Below are 27,765 nucleotides of genomic sequence, written 5' to 3'. Positions count from 1 at the left end.
ACTTCACGGGTCACGCATTGGGTTGTGATGAGACACGAGACAGCAGTGTGCATTCTGGTGTGACTGTATATTATTAAACTGCATGGGTCTGGACTCCGGAGCGTAAACAACATGTAGGCTACAGTCCATTAGCCCCTCGGACCCAGGCTCCAGCCTTTACTCAGCCAAAGTGTGATATGAGTGAGGCGGGGGGACAGCGGAGCGCTCAGTGCTGCATGACTTAAACTTCCCCCGTTCCCCGATGTTGCATGCTGTGTGTGACCGAAAGAGTGCTAGACTTCCACGTAGAACAGTGTGTGACCGAAAGAGTGCTAGACTTCCACGTAGAACAGTGTGTGACCGAGAGAGTACCATAGTCTTCAGTGCAGCCAGGATAAAGTTGCGTCCTGTGGACGCAGAGGCTGATGGTGAATTGCGTCCCATAACTATAAAGTGCGTTTTGGGACGCAAAACGCACCCTATTTACATCACTGCATTTATAAGTACCAGGTCTTATTACTTAACTTAAGACCTGGATCAATGCCATTTGGCTATTCTGAGTGGCCAAACAGCATTGACCACGCCTCCAGGTCTTAAGTTAAGTCATAAGACCTGGTACTTAACCTCTTGAGCCCCAATCCCCCGCCCGCGGGGGCAGAGGCTGTCCACCTCATGAACAGCTCTCAGCGGGTAAATGGGGCTGGTCAAGGTCTTAGGTTCCAACTCCGATATTTTTGATTTTCCCTCCTGGACCCCGCTGGGGTTTAAGAGGTTGAGACACGCATAATACTGCCCATTGTCATTTAACTAAACATTGCTTTCAAGAATGTTTGTTCAATAATTAACCCATTTTGGACTGAGGCTGATTCTAAAATGCCTTCTAAATCTAAAATTTTCTGAAAAATATTTATATGGCAACATCATTTTTTATTTTTTTTGTAATTTTTGAATAGTACTGTAGATACTGTACAGAACACCAAAAGTGATTCCCGTCCAGAAGGGTAGGGTTAAAAAGGGGTTCTCGCCTATAATTAACACCTTGGATGTCCAAGCCGGAGTTCTCCGTCCAAGTTCAAGGTCATGGTCAAGTGCCCAACACGGAGATTGATAAACAGTGTGCTGCATTTATATAGCGCCTTTATCCAAGGCGCTTTACATAGATTGTGCATCAATTCACCCATTCACACACATGCACCGTTGGCGGCAGAAACCATGCAAGGCACTAGCCAGCACATCGGGAGCAATTAGGGGTTCAGTGTCTTGCTCAAGGACACTTCGACACTAACTCTGGGGGAGCCGGGGTTCGAACAGGCAACCTTGCGGTTACCATCCAGCCACTCTACCCCTGAGCCACCGCCGCCGCCGTTATATTTTGTATTGTGTTCTCGGGCCGCTGTGCTGTGCTGTGCTGTGCTGTGCTGTGCTGTGCTGCGCGCTGCTGCTGGCGCTGTGTGCCAATGATGCCCCCTCTCCTGTTGTGTTCTCTTTTCTGGTCTGTGTACCAGTGTGCGACGCACACACTGTTTAGTATTTACTATTATAGTTTTATGTTTTGATAATCAGCGCTTTGCCATATAGATGATACATACACTGTGCCATATTGGAGAGGCCACTGTGTGTGTGCGCAGTGCTTTGTTTGACATGCTCCGTATTTGATCGTGCGCACCCCCACCCGCCCCTTGCTTGCGTTGCGTACCTTGCGTCGAGGACACCCTGCCCACCTGGAGGCAGCAGAGAGCAAGAAGGCTTTTCTTCCTCTGCTCGACCCCTCTTGAAAGAGGACAACACTTCCGCCGGCACATTGAGTTGTAAACGTAAACACGATCGGCATGGATAATCACATTGGAAGTTAAACATGACATCAGCGTTCGAAGCACTGCTTTGCAAACTCGTCGGTGATTATCAGGCCTGGACTGACGTTATGTCCAGTGGGCAATGGGCCACCAAAAGAATGGGCCGCCCCCATTGCTTTAATATGTTTTTGGGCCAAATGTTAGCCCTTTGACCCAGTCCAGCCCTGCTTTTCAGACGAGAACTCTGCGACCAACAAACCGTGTTTTCCGTTGCTGATGATCATCCACTAGCGGCTTCCTTTGACAATGAATGGTAGACTGCAATCTGCCCATGTGAACGCAATGATTAATTGATTACAGCACTAGCAAAAGACGCAAAACTGGTCGGTCAATTCAATTAGAATAAACAAGTTTCAAGCTTGCAAGCGTCGTGGTGTGAGCTTGTGGATTGGCAGTGGTATATAGCCTATTTCGATTGATGATATAGTGTAAAACTCATTATATACAGTTATAACTACATCTCAACTCATAACAAAAAATAAAGTGGCACGTCAGTACAGTTTATACAATCTAAACATATTATTTGACGCATCGCATGTAGTAAAATAGACCAACTGCAGGTGCCAGGGGGTGTCTTGCACATGACAGAGTACAGCATCTTGCAATGGGTCTGGTCCACAAGATTCGATACACCACCAAGATATCCATGTACCTGTCTAGATACTTCCTTAATGTTAACGAAGTCCACACCCACAACACCAGAGGGAGTGCAACGAACCATGTACAACCCAGATTCGGCACAAACAAGGGACTAAATTCTTTTCGCTCCTATGCCACCAAAATGTGGAACGCCCTACCAACTGTCATTAAGACATGCGAATCCCTTGACTCCTTCAAAACCGCTCTCAAAGGGCACCTACGGATGGCTGCAATTCGAAACTGGCCCCCGTAAAATCTGAATCCCCCCCCCGCCCCCCCCTTTTTTCCCCTCACTGTATATATTTCTTTTCCCTTTTTACCTCCTTTATGATGAATTCCTGTTCTGTCTATAGAAGTGTCTATTTGTACGTCTCTAAATGTTTTGATGATTTGAACATGGTGGACCCTATTGGAAACAAGTGTAATGCTTAATTGGGTCGTCCACTCACAGTTAACAGCCTTTGTATTGAGTTTGTGCTTGAAATGTACTGTAATTCTGCAAACTGTTAATACATTCTTCAATCAATCAATCAATCAAAAGATTATAATAGACCGACGTAAACGACGTAAGCGACGGAGCGACTATATATGTATAAAATAAGCTTGCGTTTTTTGTGTCCGTTTGACTCCCCCACGCAAGGAACAAAACGGACTATGTAGAGGCCTTAAACTAACACACTATGGGCAGTATTATGCGTGTCTTAAGTACCAGGTCTTATTACTTAACTTAAGACCTGGATCAATGCCATTTGGCTATTCTGAGTGGCCAAACAGCATTGACCACGCCTCCAGGTCTTAAGTTAAGTCATAAGACCTGGTACTTAAGACACGTATAATACTGCCCATTGTCATTTAACTAAACATTGCTTTCAAGAATGTTTGTTCAATAATTAACCCATTTTGGACTGAGGCTGATTCTAAAATGCCTTCTAAATCTAAAAGTTTTCTGAAAAATATTTATATGGCAACATCATTTTTTCTTTTTTTTGTAATTTTTGAATAGTACTGTAGATACTGTACAGATTCCCGTCCAGAAGGGTAGGGTTAAAAAGGGGTTCTCGCCTATAATTAACACCTTGGATGTCCAAGCCGGAGTTCTCCGTCCAAGTTCAAGGTCATGGTCAAGTGCCCAACACGGAGATTGATAAACAGGACGGAGATTAATGAAAACAAAACCGTTCGCATCGCTCTAGAGCCTTGGATCCTCGATCCTCGATCCTATGACGTGTCAAAAAGTGACACATCATCGAAAATCTCCCCTGCCTGTTTAGCTGACGAAAACGAAAATCTTAAAACGATCATAACTCCCGATCTAAATCATCCCGTCTAATTCTGAAAAAATATCCTGTGTTAGACGGCGCTCAGCGGTCCAGTCGCTAGTCGCGATAGATTTATTATTACCTCCCGTTGTTGTCGATCGACTCTAGAGTGGTGTGGCTATAGAGCGTCGCAGTCCCGCCCCCTACCATGGACCAGGAAATGAATCCCAATGCATTTTTCCCATAGACATTTCAAAAAGTATTTATTTAAAGACGTTACGCCACGGACAAAGCCAACTCGAGTCGTGACAACTCATGACAACACAAACAATATTTTGGACCAAACAAATAATTACAAAGAAGAAAAACAACAAAAAAAGTGTTGTAACCTGCCGTTTTTTTCTTCTTTCTAATAATTTTTTCGGCCCCATAAATTGTGTTTGTTGTCATGCTTTGTCACGACTCGAGTTGGCTTTGTCCGCGGCGTAAACGTCTTTAAATAAATACTTTCTGAAATGTCTATGAGGAAAATGAACGGAGAATCATTTCCTGGTCCATGGTAGAGGGCGGGACTGCGACGCTATATTGTTAGCTGCTACACAGACATGCACACCAGCTTCCGGTGCGCCGTTAAAAGTGGTCCGTGCGCTACAAATGATGGGCACCCTGGATGAAATGGATTAAATAGTTCCGGGCTTCTAAGGTGTTAAGGGTGATCACTTCGTCAGGTGACACTGATGCAGAGACTGTTGCCGCTGCGGTTGCTACGGTGATCAATTGACCGTGTATGGGAGAACGACAGGCATCGGCCGGCCTCACGTATTGGTCAGTTACATGATGATAATAATAATAAAACTTTATTTGTATAGCACATACAGACCTGTTATACCTGATATATAGAACTGTTATATATACCTGATATTCCATAACACACCGTTTCACAAATCACATATTGGGACATGGTCTGAAATAAATGTAATTCTTGGGATTAAATTTTTCTTTAATCCCTGAGTACAGAAATACATGGTCATTTGAGGTACTAAAAAGGAATGGAGCTGGGAACTTCTCCTTTGGTCCACCTATTCCTGGGACATGTGAGAATGGCCCTATGAATAATAATAATTACAAAAAATCACATTGTGGGTGTATGGGATTTTTCTCTATTACTAAACACGGGCGAAATTCACCCGAACACCTGCCTGTAGAAAATGTCACTGAGCATGAAGGTACTGAAAGACCCACCCACCTCAGACATCAGCAACATTATGAAAAGAAAAGGTGTAGTGTTAGGGTTAAAAGGGAATTCCACTCATTTTCAACATTTTACTATGTCATTAATATACCATAGAGCCTTAGACCCTAATGTTAATGCTTTTTTTCCAGACCTACAGTTCTAGGAAACACAGAATGGGGGGACTTTTTTAAAATTATTTCCACACAACAGCTATTAGGTATATTAATGACATAGTCAAATGTTGAAAATGAGTGGAATTCCCCTTTAAGCACTTATCAAGTATTATTTCAAATCTGAATAAAGAGGATGGTCGCACACCGGATCGTTGGTAGTAAGAGAGCCGTCCGTTGCTGATTTCTTGTGAAAGAAATCAGTTTGGTAGAGCCCATTGAAGATTGAATGGTCTTGTCATGCCAAAAGTGGAACGATACAGGGATACAGGGAGGAGTTTTTTGCGACCACGTGGTGTCCTTGTGTCTCGCTGCACAGGGGGATGGACGCTGGACGGTGGAGTTAAGTGGTTAACGACATTCAAATAAGTACATATTCTTCTATTTCAGTGCACGTCATGTCACTTGAAAGCTTGCAGTCTGCTTTATTAATATGTACAAAACTGAAACATGGCCTATTGTTGCGATGATCGATAGTGGTTTGACTTGTTTCTGAAATTTGCCCCAGTCACAGACGGATTCATAGACTTATTTCTAGACATAGAGAGCCACATCTATGGAAGCATATACATCAGTTTATATAGATTTTAAACTACGGCCGATTAACTTTCACCAGACATGTCAAGGTTTCATGTCTGGAGGTGTCTTGCATAACGTCATGCACTTGAAGGCATGAGCTGTGATTGGTCTACTTTAGAGGTTACCTACCTACAGAAGAACATCCTGATTAGCATAGAGCCTAACTTACTCCCAAATCAGAGCTCACAAATTACTTTTGAAAATGTATTTTGCTTAAATCGTACTAATTAACTTGGTTTTTCAGAAGTCAAGTTTCCAGAACCACCTTTTATAACATCTACTTCGTAACTGGTAATAACTAATTTTGTATATGGAAAAGACAGAAAACGGACTCCAGTGTTGATGACTATCATGTTGTTTTTCTGCTCCTAGACATCCAAGAGGAGTTTTCTCCTAAACGGGAGAGGAGCCCCAGTCTGCTTCAGGAGGAACCAGAGCCTCCAGAGATTAACCAGGAACAGGAGGAGCTACTTCAAAGACCAGAGGAGCCTGATGGGTCAATGTTGACATTACTAGCAGTGAAAAGTGAAGATGAGGATGAAGACATCTCTTCGCACGTTGAAGTTAAACTTGAACCTGACACTGAAGACAGTGATTATCGGGAGAAGTCCAGTGAATCTGACACTGAAGACAGTGATTATCGGGAAGAGTCCAGTGGAGGTCAGTCAGTGTTAAACACAGGGACAGGAACTACATTTGTGGGGAAAACTGAGTTGGTACAGTTAGTAAATTAGGAGAACAAAAGCGAAAAAATAAAAATAAATAAATAAAAGTATTTTTAGGGATGCCTTAAGGGCCTTGCAAACGATAAAACGCGCCTATTATATAGTTAATTTTCTTTATTTTTTTTTAAATGTTTTTTTTTGTGGCTTTCGCCTTTATTTTTTATGGAGGGACAGACAGTAGGCTGACAGGAAATGGGGAGAGAGATGGGGGGTGACATGCAGTAAAGGCCGTCGGGATCGGGAGTCGAACCCGCGGCACACTGCCAGACTGGATTACCAGCCAAGGTGCCTGGACCGCTGAGCCATGGCCCAGGCCATATAGTTCATTTTCAATGAGACCTGCGTTTTTGCTCGGAGAAGTCATGGTGCGACAACCAACGCAAGCGTATTTACGTGCGCGCGGTCCCGTGAATTTGTTGCGCACGTGCTCGTTACGTGCACACGCCCGCGACTCACCAGACCTGGATTCTGTTTAGCTTTTTTACGCTTGCGTTGTTGCGTCCCTCTTCAACAGACCTAGAGGAGACCTGTGTTGATCCAGGCAACAACGCCTGCGTTCCTCGCTTCACGTTTGCAAGGCCCTTAAGTGCTCCCAAACAAGGAACTTGATGGAAGCTTTTCACGTTGTACCTGTACTCACTATTTTTATCCTGCCTATTCACCTATCTCTCTCTCTCTCTCTCTCTCTCTCTCTCTCAGGAGTGAGGTCCCGGTCTTCAGAGACCCACATCTGCACACATTGTGAGAAGGGTTTCATTACTGCATGGGACCTGAGGCGACACCAGCATATCCACAGTGGAGAAAAACCTTTCCAATGTAAACATTGTAAGAAGAGATTCAGCGATGAAGGTAATCTGAAGAAACACCAGCGTATCCACACTGGAGAAAATCCTTTCCACTGTAAATATTGTGACAAGCGTTTCATTCACTCAAGTCAACTGAAGATACACCAGCGTATCCACACAGGAGAAAAACCTTTCTACTGTAAATATTGTGACAAGAGTTTCCATTATGATGACCTTAAGAGACACCAGCGTATTCACACTGGAGAAAAACCTTTCCAATGTGAACATTGCAACAAGAGTTACAGCCGGGCACATTCTCTGAAGACACACCTGAGTATCCACACTGGAGAAAAACCTTTCCAGTGTGAACAATGTGGCAAGAGTTTCCGTGAGTTAAACCTACTGAAGTCACACCAGGTTACCCACACAGGAGAAAAACCTTTCCAGTGTAAACAATGTGACAAGAGTTTTAGTAGAGCAAATTATCTGAGGGTGCATCAGAGTTACCACACTAAAGAAAGACCTTTCCACTGTACATATTGTGACAAATGTTTCATTCAGAAAAGGGAGCTGAAGACACACCAGCGTATCCACACTGGAGAAAAACCTTTCCAGTGTAAACTTTGTGACAAGAGTTTCTGTCAGTTAACTTCTCTAAAGTATCACCAACGTTACCACACTGGAGACAAACCTTTCCCACTGTAAACGGTGTGATTAGAGTTTCAGTGAGTCATCTAGTCTGAAGGCTCACCAGCATATCCACACACTGGAGACAAACCTTTCCACTGTAAATGTCACATCAGCTGAAGGGATACACAAGCATGTCCACACTGGAGAAAACCCTTGTCACGATGTTAACAATGTGAAGAGTTTCAGTCAGTTATGTTCTCTGGAAGATAATATTTCTCCTCGTGTTATTTGTAGCCTTCGCTGAACAAACCTTACGTAACATTACGTTACTTGGGGCCTAAGTCTTAGGCTATACATGTATGAAGAAAAAAAGACGTGGATCAGGAGGATGTTGATGATGATGCTTGATGACGATATTTCCCACGTTGAATAGGCTATACATGCATGTACAGGTCAGGTAGTACAGTATCTATACTGTATCTGCATATACATGATATACATGTACAATTATATACATGTACAAAATACTTGTTACAGTAGATCTGCTATGTTCAGCATGTACCCATACATAAGAGTAAAACAAAAAGTGAAATAGATTTCTACATCAGTGGTTCCCAAAGTGGGGTCCGGGGACCCCAGGGGTCCTTGAGGGAGTTCCAGGGGGTCCCCAGCTAAATGATAGTTTGGAACCAAATGGACCCTTATGGGTCTGTAACTCTGAGACGAAATGCCACTTAAAAAATGACAAATCAGCCTCACGGTGGCGCTATAACAGGCCAATTCCTGTTTTTACCTATAACTGCACCGATCTGTATACAACTTTGTATGCACACTCCCTAGAGGCATTTGCCCTGCACTTTTCACATCTACCTGTTAATTGTTATTTTTAGCGTTTCAGTTCAAATTGAATGCAAGCAATTAGGCTGTTTAACTCATTTACCGCCAACACCACCATCTTGTGGCTGAACTGTCACTCGTTCATTTCAATGCAAAACCTATTTAATTTAAGTTGCTCCCAGAAACCGAGAGTCAGGAAAGTGAAAAACCGCCATGTAACATGTCCCACAAATGTTATTTAATTCACCCAAAACATATTTTTTTGTAACCGGGATCATATAAATATGCTGCAAGTCAAGCCAAGCCAAAAAGAAGAATCCGTGGTACATGGTATGATTGTAAAAACTGTGTTCCCATAGACGACATAAGCCAGCGGAAGTTTCTCTTCCGTTTGTTTGTTTTTTTCCCATAACAACTGGCACTGAACCGTCTTCATCCTATTTGTAAGGGCTATGCACTGCAGCAGAGACGAAATGTTTTTATAATCGTCATGGGGGCCCGCCCCCCCTCCCCCCGCCAACAATTGAGTTTTCGTTTCACACTAAACTCAAGCGTTTAGGTTCTAAACACTTATTTGTAACACTTTTTAAACGTGTCACAGTGTTTAGATTATAAACAGAAGAGCATGTTTAACTGCCATGATTGCAGGGTAGTCCTGTCCGCCTCGGCAGGTGCTGTGTTCTGTCACTGGGACGGCGGAAGGTTTCAACGGCAGGCTGGCATCGCTGTTGCCAGCCAGGGTATTCTTGCTATTGGTGGTTTCATTGTGAATAAGTAGCCTAAGCAGAGCACAGTACTGTATGCATGCATACTCTTACCTACCTGGCAGGTGGAAACGAGCACCCAGATTAGCATTTCAATGCCTGATCTGCATGTGTACAAGGGGACAGGCAACGCGCGGTCCACCACCCCCGCCCAGGACAGGGAGGAAAAAAGAGGTGTTAAGGTGCTGGGCTTGGATGGTTAGAGCGGCGCGATTACATACAAAGTCAATGCAAGACGAGAATTGCGCGAATGGGCGCGGCGAGACCTGGTGCGGTACAAACGGGACGAACCGAGGCGAATATATATATTCAGGTCCAATTCCTCATGGGGGCTGAGACCCCTGGTCCAATTCCTCATGGGGGCCGAGACCCCTGGTCCAATTCCTCATGGGGGCCGAGGCCCCCTGGCCCCCACAGACTCTACGTCACTGCACTCCAGTGAACAGCATACATCCATTTAGATAATTTGTTAATGTTATTAACTGTTATAAATGTTAATAAAAATACAAATACACATAATTTGTGTTGTATGTTTTCCTTTAAATACTTAATTTACTGATTTAATGTGCAAATTAATCGTTTTTGTTTACTTACTTTAGAATATACTTTTATTCTGAAGAGCTGGGCCACCGGAAGTCTTATCTGTACTCCCTTATCTGTGTTCACTAGACACTGGTGAACAAAGCGGCTGCCGAACAGAGCAGAGAGTGAACGTGATACAGAGAATGTCTGTGTGATGATGATATACAGTTTGCAGTACAACCCTTTGTGCAACTTGTGTCTGAGATTATCTCGTTGCACGACAGTCTGTAAAGAAAACGGGAACATTTTTCACATTATATGTTCAAAGACTGTTTGTTTTGTATGGTAACGCTAATGCTAAGATAGCTTCAAGTACAGTCGAGAGACTCGAGACTGGAATAGAACTTTCCCCACTTTGGATGTGTTAAAGTGTGTTTTCTACCAGAATACGTCATCGGAAGGTATGTTTTTGTTATATACAATAATGATGTAAATTAGAGTGTAGAGGGTATTTCAGTGTTTTGGTACTGAACATGTGGTTCTGATGAATTGAAAATGGTGGACCCTGTTGAAAATTGATTGATTTATTAACAGTTTGCAGAATTACAGTACATTTAAAGTACAACTCAATAAAATAATTGGTGGACGACACCATAAAGCACCAAGTGTGTGTGTCATTTTTAGTGCCCCCCATAGCGCGGGTGCACAATAGAACACAATAGAATAGGCATATAGGTCTTATAACATCTTCAGCAGCAGTTGGCACAGCTCGGCCTGGGCAGTGTCAGTGCACCAGGTGAGGCAATAATAATAAACTCTGGGGGAAAAAAATAAGCCAAAAGTCGTGGCAAATAAGCAGACTTGACAACCCTGGTCTCAGTGCTTAATCATGGTTCGTCCTAGCCAGAGACTAAATGTTTTTAAAATCGCTAGACAACCCCCCCCCCCCACCGCAGTTTTGCTGGTACAGCGATTAGCACTGCTGCATTCCGCATTGTTAATAAAAAGCATTTTTATCCGAGCTGTTTTTTTGCCATGGACTTTCATATATGCGCCTCTATCGATCGGGAGGAGTGTTGCACTCTGAAACAATGGGTGTGTTCGATATAGGCACGCTGACCGCACTGCCAATGCAAACTAATAGGCGAGTGCGCTCCCTGTGTTCACCTGAGTTTTCCGAACGCACCCTGTTTGAGAAAAATAGCCGGGGCGCTCGGTTAAAAATGCCTTTTATTAAAGTGTTAATTTTGTTTTTCATATTTTGGAACATTGTTTTTTGTCCAGTATTTATTATATAACTACCGTGACGCAGACAACGCACACGGCCGCCCACCCGTGCCGTCGGTAAAATAAAATTATAAATACATACAGAGATGCAATGACAGTTGAGTTGTCGGGGGCACCTGCTGACCAGCCTGTGTTGGTCAGCAGGCTGGTCGTTGATAGACTGTGTAGAACATTTCAGGCAAATTGCTCAAAAATCCTGGCAGGAAATCTGATTTAAGTGATTTTCAAACGGAGATAAATTTGAACTGTTTTTCATATAATTCAAAATGGTGGGAGATCAAAAGTCAGAACACGAAAGTTGTTCGGCATGAGACGCATATGCGTCTTGGGCAATATACCGGTATTACCGTTTCCTGCGATATCTGAAGTCAATACCGGTATTATCGCGGAGTATCTAAAAAATACTGAATACCGTCATTATACTAATACCGTCATTATACTGTATTCTATTAAAAAACTTTTTTTATATAATATAAACGTCCAAATTAAAAATTTTGTTACAGGACAGGATTTGTTTTTTTCAGCCAAGGTTTATGTTTTAGGTTGTTATATTAGAGAAAGTAAAAGATGGGTGTTAATTTTTTTTATGACACAAAGTGTTGTGATTTGTCGGAAAATGTCGTATCCGGGGGAAATGCATCTAACGAATGTTCCGACCCGACACTTCCGGCTATGCACTCTCTTAGGTTTGTAGCCTTAGGTTGTGAGTGTGACCAGGCTTTTCTCTTCGCAGATGAGTAAGGTTGGGACCGAGGGTAAGCCCGAACTGCTATTTTTTGGCGGAAGAAGGAAATATATGGCCAAACCAAATACAATAAGGGACCAAGAAGTCCATTCGGGCTTCGTCAATTAAGAATTATATCCAAATGAAAAGTGATTACCGAAATAGTCCTTCCTTATTGGCTGCTATAGAGCGTCGCAGTCCTGCCTCCTACCCTGGACCAGGAAATGAAACCCAATGCATTATTCTCATAGACATTTCTTAAAGTATTTATTTAAAGACGGTTACGCCGCGGACAAAGCCAACTCGAGTCGTGACAACTCATGACAACACAAACAATATTTTGGACCAAACAAATAATTACAAAGAAGAAAAACAACAAAAAAAGTGTTGTAACCTGCCGTTTTTTTCTTCTTTCTAATTATTTGTTTGGTCCAAAATATTGTTTGTGTTGTCATGAGTTGTCACGACTCGAGTTGGCTTTGTCCGCGGCGTAACCGTCTTTAAATAAATACTTTAAGAAATGTCTATGAGAATAATGCATTGGGTTTCATTTCCTGGTCCAGGGTAGGAGGCGGGACTGCGACGCTCTATTGTCAAAGCACCAACGAGCTGGCCAGATGTATGGAGAGAGAACCGGGATGACTGGAAGCGACGATGGAGGGCTCGTCTGTGGACGACCTAGAGATAGAGAAAGTTTAGTGTCTCTCAAAGTCTTTGTAATTAATCATTTTTACATTCCAGACTCTGAGGAGTCCAGACAGCAGGTGCAGATGAACTCTCCGTACCCAGCAAGACCCGTTTCAATGAAACAGGAGGAACCTGAAGACCAGCCAGACCTCAGTAAGTCTCTCTTTTCCAGCTTCAAGGCGCACACGCGCCTACATGTGTGCATGTGCACAGAAAAACAGATAGCCTAGCCTATATTGTTTATTGTGTATATGAGTTTTAGACACACAAACACAAAAGTAGACAATCAGACTAATCAGGCAAACTTCTTTACGGTGCTGACATAGCGAAACTACAGTAAAAAAATGCTTTGGACAAATCTCTTTGAGGGTGGAGGAGAAATGTTGTTGTTGCGTTCAGAACACCACAGAAGCAGTAGCCTAGCTACTGGAGCCATACTGCTGTGTTGCTTACCGTGTATGAGAACGTGAACAGTTAAACCTGCTGTTATGCAAAGTAGTAGCCTTTTGATTTGGGCACGGTATCTTGAAAAGTCTGGTGACCCGTTTAGGTGCGTCTTCTCTTGAATCTAGGGACGTGTTCTAGCGTGCATGCGCATGCACCGTTCGGTACCGTACCTGCACGTGAGCATCACATTTTTTGGGGTACCATGGCGTGGTACTGCATTCTACGACCATGACACCACTGTTTATGAGATATGTGCAGATCTGCAAAATAATGTAAGGGAGATGTAGCGGTGGCCGCGGTGTGAATGACACATAGAGTATATAAAGGATAGAGACCGAACTGGAGCGTTAGCCCCCCCCCCCCCCCCCCCCCTATTAATTTCAGTGGAAGTTGCTCAGTGGCGTTTTGAAGCACCCGGAAGACTTCCGGAAGTATAATTATAACTCAATGGCTCGAGCGAGCAGAAGTTTAGCCTAGCCTAGCCGAGGTCCGGGCTTTCACGTGACGTCATGAACGTCTGTCCACTTCCATCAAGTGCTGCAATTCCACATTTCGCCAGTAGGTAGTGGCATCGTCAACGTTGGATAGCCTTACTGGGGGCTTGGAATTTTTTTCACTTTTTTTATGGCCGATGTGTCCGATTATGCTACCGATTATATCGTGCATCCCTATTTCAGAGATAGGGAAACAGAAAAAAATCTGTTTGAAAAATGTGTTCAGTAGTTAGAGCCCATTGAAGATTTAATGGACTTGTCATGCCAAAAGTGGAATGATCAGGGTTACAGGGAGGAGGTTTGTGTGATCCTAGGTCAGCCTAAATTATCACACGTTAAACAGAACTTCAGTTTGTTGCGCTCATTCCTCCGCAGCGCAGCAGAGTGCACACAGCGGACAGTGAGAGACACACTCAGACTGACACACAATCACACACTGATTGAATATTTTATTAACATTTGCAACAACAACAAAAAGCACACAGTACTGACGGTACACACACACACACACACACACACACACACACACACACACACACACACACACACACACACACACACACACACACACACACACACACGTGACACACACAGTGTCAGTAGCATACGGGTCTTCTCGGATCCACTCGGGCATTAGACATAATGATTGACAGACCCGAGGTCCGCGGGGGATACGGCCGATTCTGACCCTGCCCGAGTGAATATGATAAAACACGGCTCCGACCCGTGCGGGTCTTGGGTCCACTCAGGTGTTTTCGAAATTCGGGGGATCCAGTGAAGAGCTCTAGTCTGGAGGTGTCTTGCATAACGTCGTGCACTTGAAGGCATGAGCTATGATTGGTCTACTTTGGAGGTGAACTACCTACAGCAAAACTCCTGCCTAATTTACTCCCAAATCTAAACTCATACATATATACAGAGAGAGAGAATATAGAAAATATGTATTTTGCTTAAAGTCTACTTCATAACTGGTAATAGCTAATTTTGTACATGGAAAAGACAGAAAACGGAATCCAGTGTTGACTATCATGTTGTTTTTCTGTTCCTAGACATCCAAGAGGAGTTTTCTCCTAAACGGGAGAGGAGCCCCAGTCTGCTTCAGGAGGAACCAGAGCCTCCAGAGATTAACCAGGGACAGGAGGAGCTACTTCAAAGACCAGAGGAGCCTGATGGGTCAATGTTGACATTACTAGCAGTGAAAAGTGAAGATGAGGATGAAGACATCTCTTCGCACGTTGAAGTTAAACTTGAATCTGGCACTGACACTGAAGACAGTGATGATTGGGAGGAGTCCAGTGAATCTGACACCGAAGACCGTGATTATTGGGAGGAGTACGGTGGAGGTCAGTCAGTGTTAAACACAGGGACAGGAACTACATTTGTAGGGAAAACAGAGTTGGCACAGTTATTAAATTAGGAGAAGAAAAGCGAAATATGAAGAAAGAAATACACATATAAAGTAATAAGGAAGGTTACTTGTTCCTTGTTTGGGAGCACTAAGCTCCCAAACAAGGAACTTGTTTGATGGAAGCTTTTCAAGTTGTGCCTGTACTGACTATTTTTAACCTGCCTATCCACATCTCTCTCTCTCTGTCTGTCTGTCTCTCTCTTTCTCTCAGGAGTGACGTCTTCAGAGACCCACAGCTGTACACATTGTGAAAAGGTTTTCCTTACTGCAATTGGCCTGAAGACACACCTGTGTGACTCACCTGCAGGAGAAAAACCTTTCCCATGTGAACTTTGTGACAAGACTTTCCTTTATCCGACTGACCTGAAGAGACACCAGCATATCCACACTTTACAAAGACCTTACCAATGTAAACATTGCAACAAGAGATTCACCCGGGCAAATACGCTGAACAGACACCAGAGTATCCACACTGGAGAAAAACCTTTCCAGTGTGAACATTGTGGCAAGAGTTTCCGTGCGATAGGGCTACTGCGGTCACATCTGGTTACCCACACAGGAGAAAAACCTTTCCAGTGTAAACAATGTGACAAGAGTTTTAGTAGATTAAATTACCTGAATTACCACCAGCGTTCCCACACTGGCGAAAGACCTTTCCACTGTACATATTGTGACAAACGTTTCATTCAGAAAAGGGAGCTGAAGATACACCAGCGTATCCACACTGGAGAAAAACCTTTCCAGTGTAAACTTTGTGACAAGAGTTTCTGTCAGTTAACTTCTCTGAAGTATCACCAGCGTTCCCACACTGGAGATAATCCTTCGCCACTGTAAACGGTGTTATTAGAGTTTCAGTGAGTCATCTAGTCTGAAGGCTCACCAGCATATCCACACACTGGAGAAAAAAAATGTCCACTGTAAAAGTCACGTCAGCTGAAGGGACTCCAGCATGTCCACACTAGAGAAAACCCATTGTTAACGATGTTAACAATGTGAAAAGAGTTTCAGGTAGTTAAGTTCTCTGAAAAAAAAGTTCTCTGAAAATAAATACCGGTAAATAACGAAACTTTAACCCATTTAGACCTGAGGTCGATTCTAAAAAAAAAAGGCTTCTAAAACTAACAGTTTTCTGTTTGGTTGTCTGAAAACCCTATGTTTCTGTCAGTGGTGCTCAACCTTTGTCATGTCAAGGACCCCCAGAATTATCTGTATTTGGCAGCGGACCCCTGTTCCTGGGACCTCCCAAAAGCAAAGGTATGAGTTAAAAAGGTTCACTGTGAAATCATTCAAAAAAGCAGATCTACAAGCTCCTAGCGCGGCACTTTTTTATTTTATTTTTTCGATTCAATTGTGGATACATAGCCATTGGCCAATCAAACGGTTCACTGCAGCTCAACAGTCTGTGTGAGGGCTGGTTAGATGTCTATGAACTCTGCGTTTAAAGGCTTGAAGGCCAATAGGCCATTGTCTATGATCGAGTCAACTACATGCTCTGGTAGGCTGTTCCACACCTGGACAGCAGTGTGGAGAAAAGTTCTGTCCGATGTGCGTGTTTTGGAGCCTGAGTGGTCGAGAGCATGTTCTGGTGTGGCTGTGCATCGGCGGGTGTTTTGCCGTCTGGTGTAAGGTGGAGGGAGCATGTCCTGGAGGTCCCTAGTGCAGTGCAGGAAGTGTGCAATTTGAGCTAGAAGATCTGCTATTTTTCAACAGCTGAAGTTTAAAATAATGGTTAAAGTGGTTAAACGCTAAAGCAGATGCATTCCCGTCATTAATGGGTTAAATTACCTCACCGGCTGGATCAAATTAAACAGCTGTATTAGGTGTTAGGGTGTTGATAGACCAGCAACATTTTTCATGAAAACAAATACTTCTTCTGTGAACAGAAGTTTCACCTTCCTGTAATCAGTTTAAAGTGTTGACTCATTTACCGCCAACACCACCATCTTGTGGCTGAATTGTAGACTCCAGGACTGCCACTCGTTCATTTCAATGCAAAACCCATTTATTTTGAAAGGCGTTTCACCTGGAAAGTGAAAAACCACTATGTAACATGTCCCGCTAATGTTATGTTACCCAAAACATACATTTTGTAACCGGGGATCATATGGTTTAGAGAAATTAGCCGCAAATCAAGCTCGTGATGAACCAAAAAGAAGAATCTGAGATATTACAATTCTGGCTGGCATAAGCCAGCGGAATTTGCACACACTAACCTTTTTATTTGTATTTATTTTTTTAAATAACTTTATTCAGAAATGTATTGGGAGGATGTCCCCTTGAGATGCAGCATCTCATTTTAGAGGGGGTCCTATACACAACTACAAGATTGCATACAGTGCAAGTAGGCCCACACAGTACAAAAAACACATACTGTAGGTACAACATAACATACAGTACAATTGCACAAAACATAAACATACAGTTAGCTTTCAAGACTGGAGTAGATTGTGATGAAATCCTATGTATTGAATCGAGAATCATTTTGAATAGAAAATCGTTTTGAATCTGGAAAATAAATGCTTTTGAATCGAATCGTGACCCCAAGAATCGGAATCGAATCGAATCATGGGAGACCCAAAGATTCACAGCCCTACAGTTAATACTTGGTCTGGGCTACTTTTGAAGAAATTATTTCATCAATGGGGTGTGGCATGGAGGTGATCAGCCTGTGGCACTGTTGAGGTGTTATGGAAGCCCAGGTTTGCTTTGATAACAGCCGTAAATTAGTTTGTATTGTTCAGTCTTATGTCTCACACCTTCCTCTTGACGATACAACCTAGATTCTCTGTGGGGTTCAGGTCAGGCCAGTTGGCTGGTCAGTTAAGCACAGTAATACCATGGTCAGTACACCATTTACTAGTAGTTTTGGCTCTGTGGGAAGGTCTAAATCAATAAAGTAGTAGGCCCTATGTAGTAGAACAGGGGTTCTGGCTGGGGAGTTGGGACCCCCGGCAATGCTTTGACCAAGTCTCGCGACCCCCGCCCCCCCCCTCCCCACCCCCAATACAAATTAACCTTAATAATAGGCCTAGAGAAAATAGTAGTATAAATACATCAGAAATAAATACTGAAGCCAGATATAATCATTAAGGAAAGTTTATGCATGCACTATGTGTATTATGTAAACTCTTAATTTCCATTGTCCACCCATTCATTCAAAAAACCTTTTTTGGGGGGACCCCCCAAAATAATTTGGCGACCCCCAGGGGGTCGCAACCCCACGGGTTGAGAGAACCCCTGTAGTAGAATGTAATACCATTCTCAATAAAGTAGTACGTAATACTGCAGAGTACAGCATCTTGCAATGGGTCTGGTCCACAAGATTTGCTACACCACCACGACACCCATGTACTGTAGGCGAGTTTTTTATTCCTATGATGGGAGGGAATTTGGAGCGCTGTGATTGGTTGTCAGTGGAGTAGGAAGCGCTGGGCTGTGTTTTGGACCGCACACAAGTGTTTATGCCTACTAGTACTCTATGACTAGTACTAACCCTATCTCTAACTCTAACCTAAACATAACCGCAAGCAGGGGAGCAACGCACCCCTCACCAACCTTAATCCAAAAACTATTAACATACCCCTCACCAACCTTAATCCAAAAACTATTATAAAATCTGCGGTAGTAAAAGAGTGGTAAAACGAGCGCTCCTAAACCTGAGCTATCCTAGGAATAAAAAACTAGCGTACTGTAGGCTACCTGTCTAAATACTTCCTTAATGTCAACAAAGTCCACACCCACAACACCAGAGGGGGTTCAACACACCCAGATTCGGCACAAATGCCACCAAAATGTGGAACTCCCTACCAACAGCCAAGACATGCAAATCCCTTGACTCCTTCAAAACCGCTCTCAAAGGACGGCTGCAATTCAAAACTGGCCCCCGGAAAATCTTAATCCCCCCCCACCCCCTTTCCCCTTACTGTAGGCTATATGTTTATTTTCCCTTTTTACCTCCTTACATGATTTCCTGTTTTTTTTTAATAGAAGTGTATATTTGTACGTCTCTAGATGTTCTGATGAATTGAAAATGGTGGATCCTGTTGTAAACAAGTGTAATGCTTTATCAGTGTGTCGTCTACAGTAACATTAGCCTATTGGTATTGAGTTGTGCTTTCATGTGAAATGTACCCATTCTGCAAACTGTTGAAGATGGAGTGCCACCATTTTTTCCCACCCTAAAACATGATATAAGGGGGAGGAACTTTTTCCAAAAAGTGTACAGTAGGCCTATTTGTTAAAATCATGCTTTTATTTGGACACGCCCACCAGTTCCTTAAGTATGCCTGGTTTGCCTGGTGGGTGGTGATCCACCTGAACTGAAGCCGTACCCACAGCTGTATTTGTATGATAAAGGGGGAGGGGTTAGGGGAGGGGCTGATAGTGTGGTGTCACTATATTACTGTTTATTTCATTGGCCCGTTTGTCAAGGGTTCAGCCTCCAGAAAGAAACCCTAAAAACAAAGTTAATACACCATTGCACATAAAAACAACTCCAGGGTGTCTAATGAAGTACTGTCACCACGTGAAAAACTGGAAAAATACAAAAATTGTGGCACTCCATCTTTAATAATACATCAATCAATCAATAGCATGGAAATGTCACTGTTTACAAGCTCATCATGTCACTAGCAAAGTGATTGATATCATATCCATCACTTTGCTAGAGTACTGACACCAATGATAATGTGTCTGTATGTCTATAGCCCAGCTCACATTGCCCCACAACAGGGCTCCGGGTAGCCCCATATGTGCCCTCTCCCTACGCTCATTCTGTAGCTCCGAGATGAGGTCACACACAGGGCCCCTCCCACCCCGTTCAGAAACGGCGCATGTTTCCACAATTCCACGATTCTTACCCTTTTCTAAACGCCACTTCACGCGTGAAGTGGAGTGAAGGGTTTACACTAATTCAACGTCAACAACGCCAAAGAAAATCCAACTTTAAACGGTTACGAGCGTTACAGCGGTTGGTTTAGCCGCTTCCATGTTTATCAAGGGATTCTTGCGTGTGCGCGTGCATGTCGAGTGAACTGAATTTGACGTTGAATTGGTGTAAACCCTTCACTCCACTTCACGCGTGAAGTGGCGTTTAGAAAAGGGTAAGAATCGTGGAATTGTGGAAACATGCGCCGTTTCTGAACGGGGTGGGAGGGGCCCTGTGTGTGACCTCATCTCGGAGCTACAGAATGAGCGTAGGGAGAGGGCACATATGGGGCTAGGCTCCGGGCTCCCAAATGACAATTTTATGTTAACATTATCCATTTAGATAATTCATTTGTTAATGGAATGTTACTATTAAAATACACAGAAACATAACTTGTGTTGTATATTTTCGTTTAAATACTTTTACACCAATTCATGTATTGTTTTAATGTGCAAATTCATCGTTTGTGTTTACTTTGAGGATACTTTTATTCTGAAGAGCTCGGCCACCGGAAGTTGTATCCGTGCTCCCTTATCCGTGTTCACTAGACACTGCATTGGTGAACACTACAGCGCCAAACAGAACATGAACATAGACAGAATGTCTGTGATATGTTTGCAGTTTACAACCCTTTGTGCAACATGATGTGTCTGAGATTCTCGTTGCACGGTAAAGAACGACATACTGTCTAGTTGTGAAAACGGGAGGAATTTGCACACGAAGTTCAAAGACTGTTTGTTTTGTGTATGCTAACGCTAATGCTGAGATAGCTTCACGTGCTGTCGAGGAGACTAGAATAGTTCCCTACTTTTGGATGTGGTAAAGTGTTTCCTACCAGAGTAAGTCATCCGGGAGGTATGTTTTTGTTTTATTTATACAATCAAAAAATCACACTCGTGTGACGTGAGGGGCCCTCGGACTCTTATCATCATACATCATCTCATTCTGGCCAATCACAATTATTTGTGTCCTCACCTTTGTCTTCGATGTTTGTGTTTAGCCTACACTCTAGCTACAGATGATAAACTTAATAGGGGTGAAACTGCTTATTGGCTTAAATAAAACCTTGAAGAGGGAACATCTATCTTCTAATAGAGAATTGCGTTAACAAATATAGCTACAAGCAGCGATACGACGACCAAGCAATTAGCCATTTTAGGCTGCTCAAAAGGGCCACTTATGTCACCCAGCGGTATTGCAGCTGTTCGTACCCCAGACAGACAAACCGACGAGGCATGACTTATGCCTGTTCAAAGTGACTTATCGCTGCTTGCAGCTATTTTTTTTAATGTTCACATACAAACTTCTCTTCAACTGGCATTTCAGATAATGGTCCATAGATTGTGTGTAGAACATTTCACGAATATTGCTCATAAATCCCAGCAGAAAATCAGGTTTTTTTTAGGGCGGAGCTTACTGGTCAAAGTGACAGATGCGTTCTTAATTAATCTTGAAATTTGGATTTATTTATTTTTTCATTCCAGACTGAGGAGTCCAGACAGCAGGTGCAAACAGGAGGAACCTGAAGACCAGCCAGCAGACCTCAGTAAGTCTATCTCTTTTCCAGCTTCAGAGATATTATGTTGCATTGCATTCACACCAGCATGATATACTGTGATTAAAACGAATGCTGCTGCGTATTGTGGGAAAGTGCGGTTCGTTTGGCAGGTGTGAAGTCTCATTCGAATCCTGATTCGCACTAAAGAACCACATTCTACAAAGCCCAATTGAATGAAGTTGTAAAACACACACACACACATACATACATACAGCTCCATCTCAATGAATTAGAATATTGTGTAAATTCATTTCCCCCCCTAATATAATTCAAAAAGTGAAACTTTCATATATTCTCAATTCATTGTGCATAATGGAGCTGCAGGGGTCCGTAGGCTGCTCCACAGAGCTCGGGTCCCGGAAACACTGGAGAGGAGAAGAGAAGGTGAGTCAAAGGCAGGTCCACAGAGCAGAGAATAAACACAGTAACGGCGTGACGTTTAACTGTCTAAGTCTAAACACTGAGGGCCTATATTTCTGGCTGTCTAACTTTACCAACCGTAGACTGGGGAAGAACTGGCACTCTGGGCGGGGCTGGCTCTTGTAGCCTCAGGAGGTGATTGTAGATGTCCCTCAGGTGTGGAGATAGGAGCTGGGGAACACCTGCGTTGAGGTGTGCTGTGAAGTGATTTGAGACCCTCTAGTGGTGCTGACTGGCACAGATCAATCACAGCACATGGATTGTGGAGGTGATGGAGAGCGAACCGTAACAGTCAGTACACCAGTTACTAGTAGTTTTGACACTGCGGGCAGGTGCCAAATCGAGCTGGAAAGGAACATTAGCATATCCATGAAGCTTGTCAACATACTGAAGCACAATGTACTCTAAAAAGATGGCTGTGTTGAAACCATTGTTGTCACTGTCAGTGGATCAACACCAGCAGATAACATGGCCAAAATCATCACTGTGTTTTGTCAAGTCCAGAGTCTCAACACAACCATCTATTATGATATTTTACAGCACTGTGTGCCTCCGTACATTGACAAGCTTTATGTTGATGCTGATCTTTCTTTTCAGGCAGCACTTGGCACCTGCCCACAGAGCCAAAACTACTAGTAATTGGTGTACTGACCATGGTATTACTGTGCTGACCAGCCAACTGGCCTGACCTGAACCTCACAGAGAATCTAGGTTGTATTGTCAAGGGGAGACATAAGACTGAACAATACAAATTAATTTACGGTTGTTATCAAAGCAAACCTGGGCTTCCATAACACCTCAACAGTGCCACAGGCTGATCACCTCCATGCCACGCCCCATTGATGAAAGTCGTTGTTATATCGGCAAATAAACGTCCCGAGTGAAACTATGAAATCAGCTGGTTCACGGCTCTCTTCTAATCTGCATTTTCGGGCATTCTGCTGACGTAGAGCACAGCCTATGGTAACGGGCGAGAATGTTAAATATATGAGAACCACTGGCTTAGTCAATAAGACTATAAAGCCGTGGGCAAATAAATTCAACTTCAAAATGATGTCCTTGTGTGATTTTGATCTTGAACAAGCAATTCAATCTCTGCTCCAGGTGCATGAACGACGATCAACAGGGCTGTCACAATTACTTATTTAAGTTGTAAACTTAAATGTCAACATCCTTATTCTGTCTTATTCTGTTCCTTCATTCCAGAGACCCCAGGCCGGTCTATGGAGTCCAGCCTGCAGGTGAAGATGAGTTCTCCAGAAGCAGCAAGAACCATTTCTCCAGAGCTCCCAGCAGCAGGACGGGGGAAGAGACAGAGACGATTACCCCAGCACTTCCACGACTTTGACTTGGGTGTGTGGGCTTTTCCTGGGACGCTGGATCCCCTCATGGGGGTCAGAGTGGCATTCTGATGCACCGCCATTCCAACTACATAGCTTCTGCGTGCGGTTAGGGATACGGTTAAAGCGGCGAGTCGGAATGGCAATGCTTCGGAATAGCGGGTTTTGGAACCGGTGTGTAACCGCCTCATGGTTGGGCTGTATAGCGTCATATTCAGTCAATTGGCAAAAAAATTAAATAAAATAGTGTTTGGTTTCATTCATCCAGTTGACTCGGCCCATTAATGCACCATCAGAAATATGAGCGTATCCCAGCTTGAATTATGTAAAATATATTGAAGCTAGCCGTCTGTTTTTGTAACCCCAGGGTTAGCGGGGTAGACTAAAAAAAACTACATGCCGCTCAGGAGGGACGAGGCGAATTTCCTTATTTTATTATCACCACCTTACATCTGCTATAAAGATGGCAAAATCAACCATCGTCCCTGTATAGTGCAGCATAGCCTACATTTTATATCTATTAAAGGGATAGTTCAGATTTTTTGAACTTAAGTTGTATGAAATACTTGCCATTAATATAGTGGTTGCAACTGTATTAATTGATTGCCCGAGTCCTGTGGTGGGAGTTCTGCTCTGGTTTGGGTGAAATATCAAGTAGTTCCGGTCATTTTGTGGGGGGCACTGGGGGCCACGCAGTAAAAGTAAATGAATCCACAAAACTAACGTCATTTGTATTGTTGACCTATTTCTAAAATATTAGTGCAACTTCCGTTCTTTTTTTACCCCTCTATCACACAGAACTATGTTTTTTGTGTCCATATCACTACGCCCAAAAAATTGTTCCATGTGATAGAGGGGTCAAAGTTGAACGAAAGTCGCGCTAATATTTTAGAAATAGGTCAACAATACAAATTACGTTCGTTTTGTGGATTCATTTACTTTTACTGCGTGGCCCCAGTGCCCCCCACAAAATGACCGGAACTACTTAATATTGACCAAAACCAGAGCAGAACTCCCACCATGGGACTCGGGCAATCAATTAATACAGTTGCAACCACTATATTAATGGCAAGTATTTCATACAACTTAAGTTCAAAAACTTATCCCTTTAAGCAATGTGCTTGGTGGACTGTCACTTGGTGGACTCACTTGCAACCTCTTAACTTATATGCAAGGTGCATAATGGTTTAAATAACTACTGAAGGCTACACGTGTATAAGTGTATTCAACTTGAACGGACTGCTGCTATGCACCATGTGGCTGTAAAGTCGAGCCCTATACAGTAATCATTTTAAGATGAATATTTGGATTGGCCAAACTATAAGCAATTCTATAAAATGAAGCATGAATTGCAAACACGCTCACAGTGAAGGCAGTTAGAACTTAGGGGAACACCATTTGACCATTCCAATTATTTTGCGTTTATTATCCCTGTCTAGGACATGAGTAGACCAATGCAATGTTGGGGGGGTTCCCTATCACAACATTTCACAAATCACATATTGGGATTTTCTTTTTTCTTTAATCCCTGAGTACAGCAATAACTGTACATGGTAACTTGAGGTACAAATAAAATAAAAATAACAGAGTTATTCCTGAGACATGTAAGAAGGGTCCAATGCATAATAATAATACAGTTCCCATTGTCCTCACTTTAATGAGGACAATGGATTTCACCAAAAGAAAACTGTAACCGAGCATCATGAAGGTACTGAAATAATTCAAGTATTATTTCAAATAGCTGACATTGTCCTCTGCTAGATACTAGAGGGCAGTGCCACTCTGTTGAATCTGAATAAAGTTGAATGGTTGCACACCGGATCGTTGGTAATAAGAGAGCCGTCTGTTGTGCTTTCGTGATAGAAATTAGCTTGAAAAAAAGTGGAACAATACAATTCCCCCCTTTCAACAGACTTACCGTCTGTTGAATACAAATGTATATAGTCCATCTATTCATCTGTTGCATACCCCCCTTTGACCCCATCATGGCCTATTAAACACACATTAGGAAAAACATCAGAATAGCCTATCTACAAAAAGTTCCCAAAATAGTTACAACTGGTACGTATCAGATCAAAGGTTTCATGACATTAATATTAGTTTATTTTTGTTTTTGTTTTATGACCTCAATTACACCCACACAACCTGAACTTTGAACATTAAGTGGATTTTCTGTGGTCTGGGGTTTTCTCTGTGTTCTGAAGCCTTTTGAGCTGCAATGAAAACAGGCAAACAACAGTGACATCTTCTGGCAAATTCTTGTCATATATGGGATTTGTGGACTCTTGCATCACAGTCCACAGGAAAATCGGAGCACTTGTTTGAGCCAGAAAACCCCAGACCACAGAAAATCTAATGAATGTTAAAAGTTTAAGGTTTTTTCTCAGAAGACCTAAAAAAAGAAAAACTACAAAAACGTTTTATGTCACGATCCCTTTCAACTATTTATTAATATGTACAAAACTGAAACATGGCCATGACTTGCGGCACATTCTATTACAGGTAGAAAGCACTTGGCCTACAGGCAGCATGCTGCTTGCACAATGAATGTTGCGATGATCGATAGTGGTTTCTGAAATTTGCACCAGTCACGCAGATTCACAGAATTATTTCTAGACATATAGAGCCACATCAGCATAAACATCAGTTTACATAAATTTTAAACTACGACCGATTAACTTTCACCAGACATGTCAAGCTTTCATGAGCTATGAATGGTCTACTTTGGAGGTCGACCTAGCCTCGGTCCCAGGCTTACTTATCTGCGAAAAGAAAAGCCTGGTCACAACGTAAGGCAGAGAAGCTATCGGCGGATGTCTCCTCCGGAACATCCGTCAGATGTATTTCCCCCGGATATGATATTTTCCCGACCAATCACAACACTTCATTCGCGGAGAATGTAAACTGATTTGTAAAGCATCAACGTAATTTCCTTGGGCGATACTTCCGCTAAAACCCTGCAACTTCCGCCCAAAAAAATCTTTACAGCGTAGGTCTTGCCCAGGGTGAGGTCGACCTACCTACAGAAAGAGTCCTGTTGTATTTGATTGACCTACAGCCTAATTTACCCCCAAATCAGAGCTCACATATGAACTATTGTTTTAATACTTTTTTTTAATGTCATTCAAATTAAACATTTGCTCTAAAAATAATGTAGTACTAAATGCATCAATTCAAATTACCGTATACATATTTCAATTTTTTTAGTTTTATTTTTCTCCAATGGAAATATCCTAAAAAAATGTATTATAATCGTGGACTAGACTATTTGACATTCAATGTTCTTTTTCCACAGATGAGTCTTGAAAAATGGGGGTCGTCTTATAATCAGAGTTGTCTTAATTAATATATTCGGCACAATACGGTACTTTAGAAAATATGTATTTAGCTTAAATCGTACTAATTTACGTTTCCAGAACCACCTTTTTTAATGTCTGCTTCAAATCTGGTAATAGTTAATTTTGTACATGGAAAAGACAGAAAACGGAATCCAGTGTTGACTATCATGTTGTTTTTCTGCCCCTAGACATCCAAGAGGAGTTTTCTCCTAAACGGGAGAGGAGCCCCAGTCTGCTTCAGGAGGAACCAGAGCCTCCAGAGATTAACCAGGAACAGGAGGAGCTACTTCAAAGACCAGAGGAGCCTGATGGGTCAATGTTGACATTACTAGCAGTGAAAAGTGAAGATGAGGATGAAGACATCTCTTCGCATGTTGAAGTTAAACTTGAAGCTGACTCTGAAGACAGTGATTATCGGGAGAAGTCCAGTGAATCTGACACTGAAGACAGTGATTATCGGGAGGAGTCCAGTGAATCTGACACTGAAGACAGTGATTATCAGGAGGAGTCCAGTGGAGGTCAGTCAGTGTTAAACACAGGGACAGGAACTACATTCGTGGGGAAAACTGAGATGGTACAGTTAGTAAATTAGGAGAACAAAGGCGAAATATGAAAAAATACATAAATAAATAAAAATAAATAAATAATAGTATTTTTAGGGATGCCTTAAGGGCCTTGCAAACGGGGAGCGATAAAACGCGCCTATTATATAGTTAATTTTCAATGAGACCTGCGTTTTTGCTCGGATAAGTCGTGGTGCGGCAACGCAAGCGTATTTACGTGCGCGCTCGTTACGTGCACACGCCCGCGACCCACCAGACCTGGATTCTGTTTTTTTACGCTTGCGTTGTTGCGTCCCTCTTCAACAGACCTGGAGGAGACCTGTGTTGGCAATCAAGGCAACAACGCCTGCGTTCCTCGCTTCACGTTTGCAAGGCCCTTAAGTGCTTCCAAACAAGGAACTTGATGGAAGCTTTTCAAGTTGTACCTGTACTCACAATTTTTTTCCTGCCTATTCACCTCTCTCTCTCTCTCTCTCTCTCTCAGGAGTGAGGTCCCGGTCTTCAGAGACCCACATCTGCACACATTGTGAGAAGGGTTTCATTACTGCATGGGACCTGAAGCGACACCAGCATAAGCACAGTGGAGAAAAACCTTT

At 42.8% G+C, this 27,765-nt stretch overlaps 2 protein-coding genes across 8 annotated transcripts in view; both read left to right on the top strand.

The window, feature by feature from the left end:
- Positions 1 to 27,015, top strand: part of LOC306913170 (uncharacterized protein) — a 32,095-nt gene extending 5,080 nt beyond the window's left edge. The window contains exons 1-5 of one of the 7 annotated variants that reach the window (XR_013788498.1): positions 20,518 to 20,619; positions 21,435 to 21,496; positions 21,833 to 21,892; positions 23,135 to 23,281; positions 26,795 to 27,015. Coding sequence is in view for 2 of the 7 variants with exons in the window: in XM_079489749.1 (XP_079345875.1) it covers positions 6,086 to 6,373; positions 7,138 to 7,928 (1,079 nt within the window). In the remaining 5 variants the exon portion in view is untranslated. Of the gene's footprint in view, positions 1 to 6,085; positions 6,374 to 7,137; positions 9,954 to 20,517; positions 20,806 to 21,434; positions 21,497 to 21,832; positions 21,893 to 23,134; positions 23,532 to 26,794 lie in introns of those variants that run through there. The other 6 variants (XR_013788501.1, XR_013788497.1, XR_013788499.1 and 3 more) reach the window with 6 other exon arrangements.
- LOC306913172 (uncharacterized protein) lies at positions 10,126 to 15,974 on the top strand. The gene is made up of 4 exons (XM_079489754.1): positions 10,126 to 10,437; positions 12,729 to 12,827; positions 14,665 to 14,958; positions 15,235 to 15,974. The coding sequence occupies exons 2-4, from the start codon at positions 12,758 to 12,760 to the stop codon at positions 15,855 to 15,857; spliced, it is 987 nt and encodes a 328-aa protein (XP_079345880.1). The 5' UTR covers positions 10,126 to 10,437; positions 12,729 to 12,757; the 3' UTR covers positions 15,858 to 15,974.
- Positions 27,016 to 27,765: the final 750 nt, after the last annotated feature.

Source organism: Electrona antarctica (genome assembly GCF_951216825.1).
Source record: "Electrona antarctica genome assembly, chromosome: 20".
Lineage (NCBI taxonomy): Eukaryota > Metazoa > Chordata > Actinopteri > Myctophiformes > Myctophidae > Electrona > Electrona antarctica.
The sequence above is the reverse complement of the archived record's forward strand: the minus strand, read 5'-3'. Positions and strand labels throughout refer to the sequence as shown.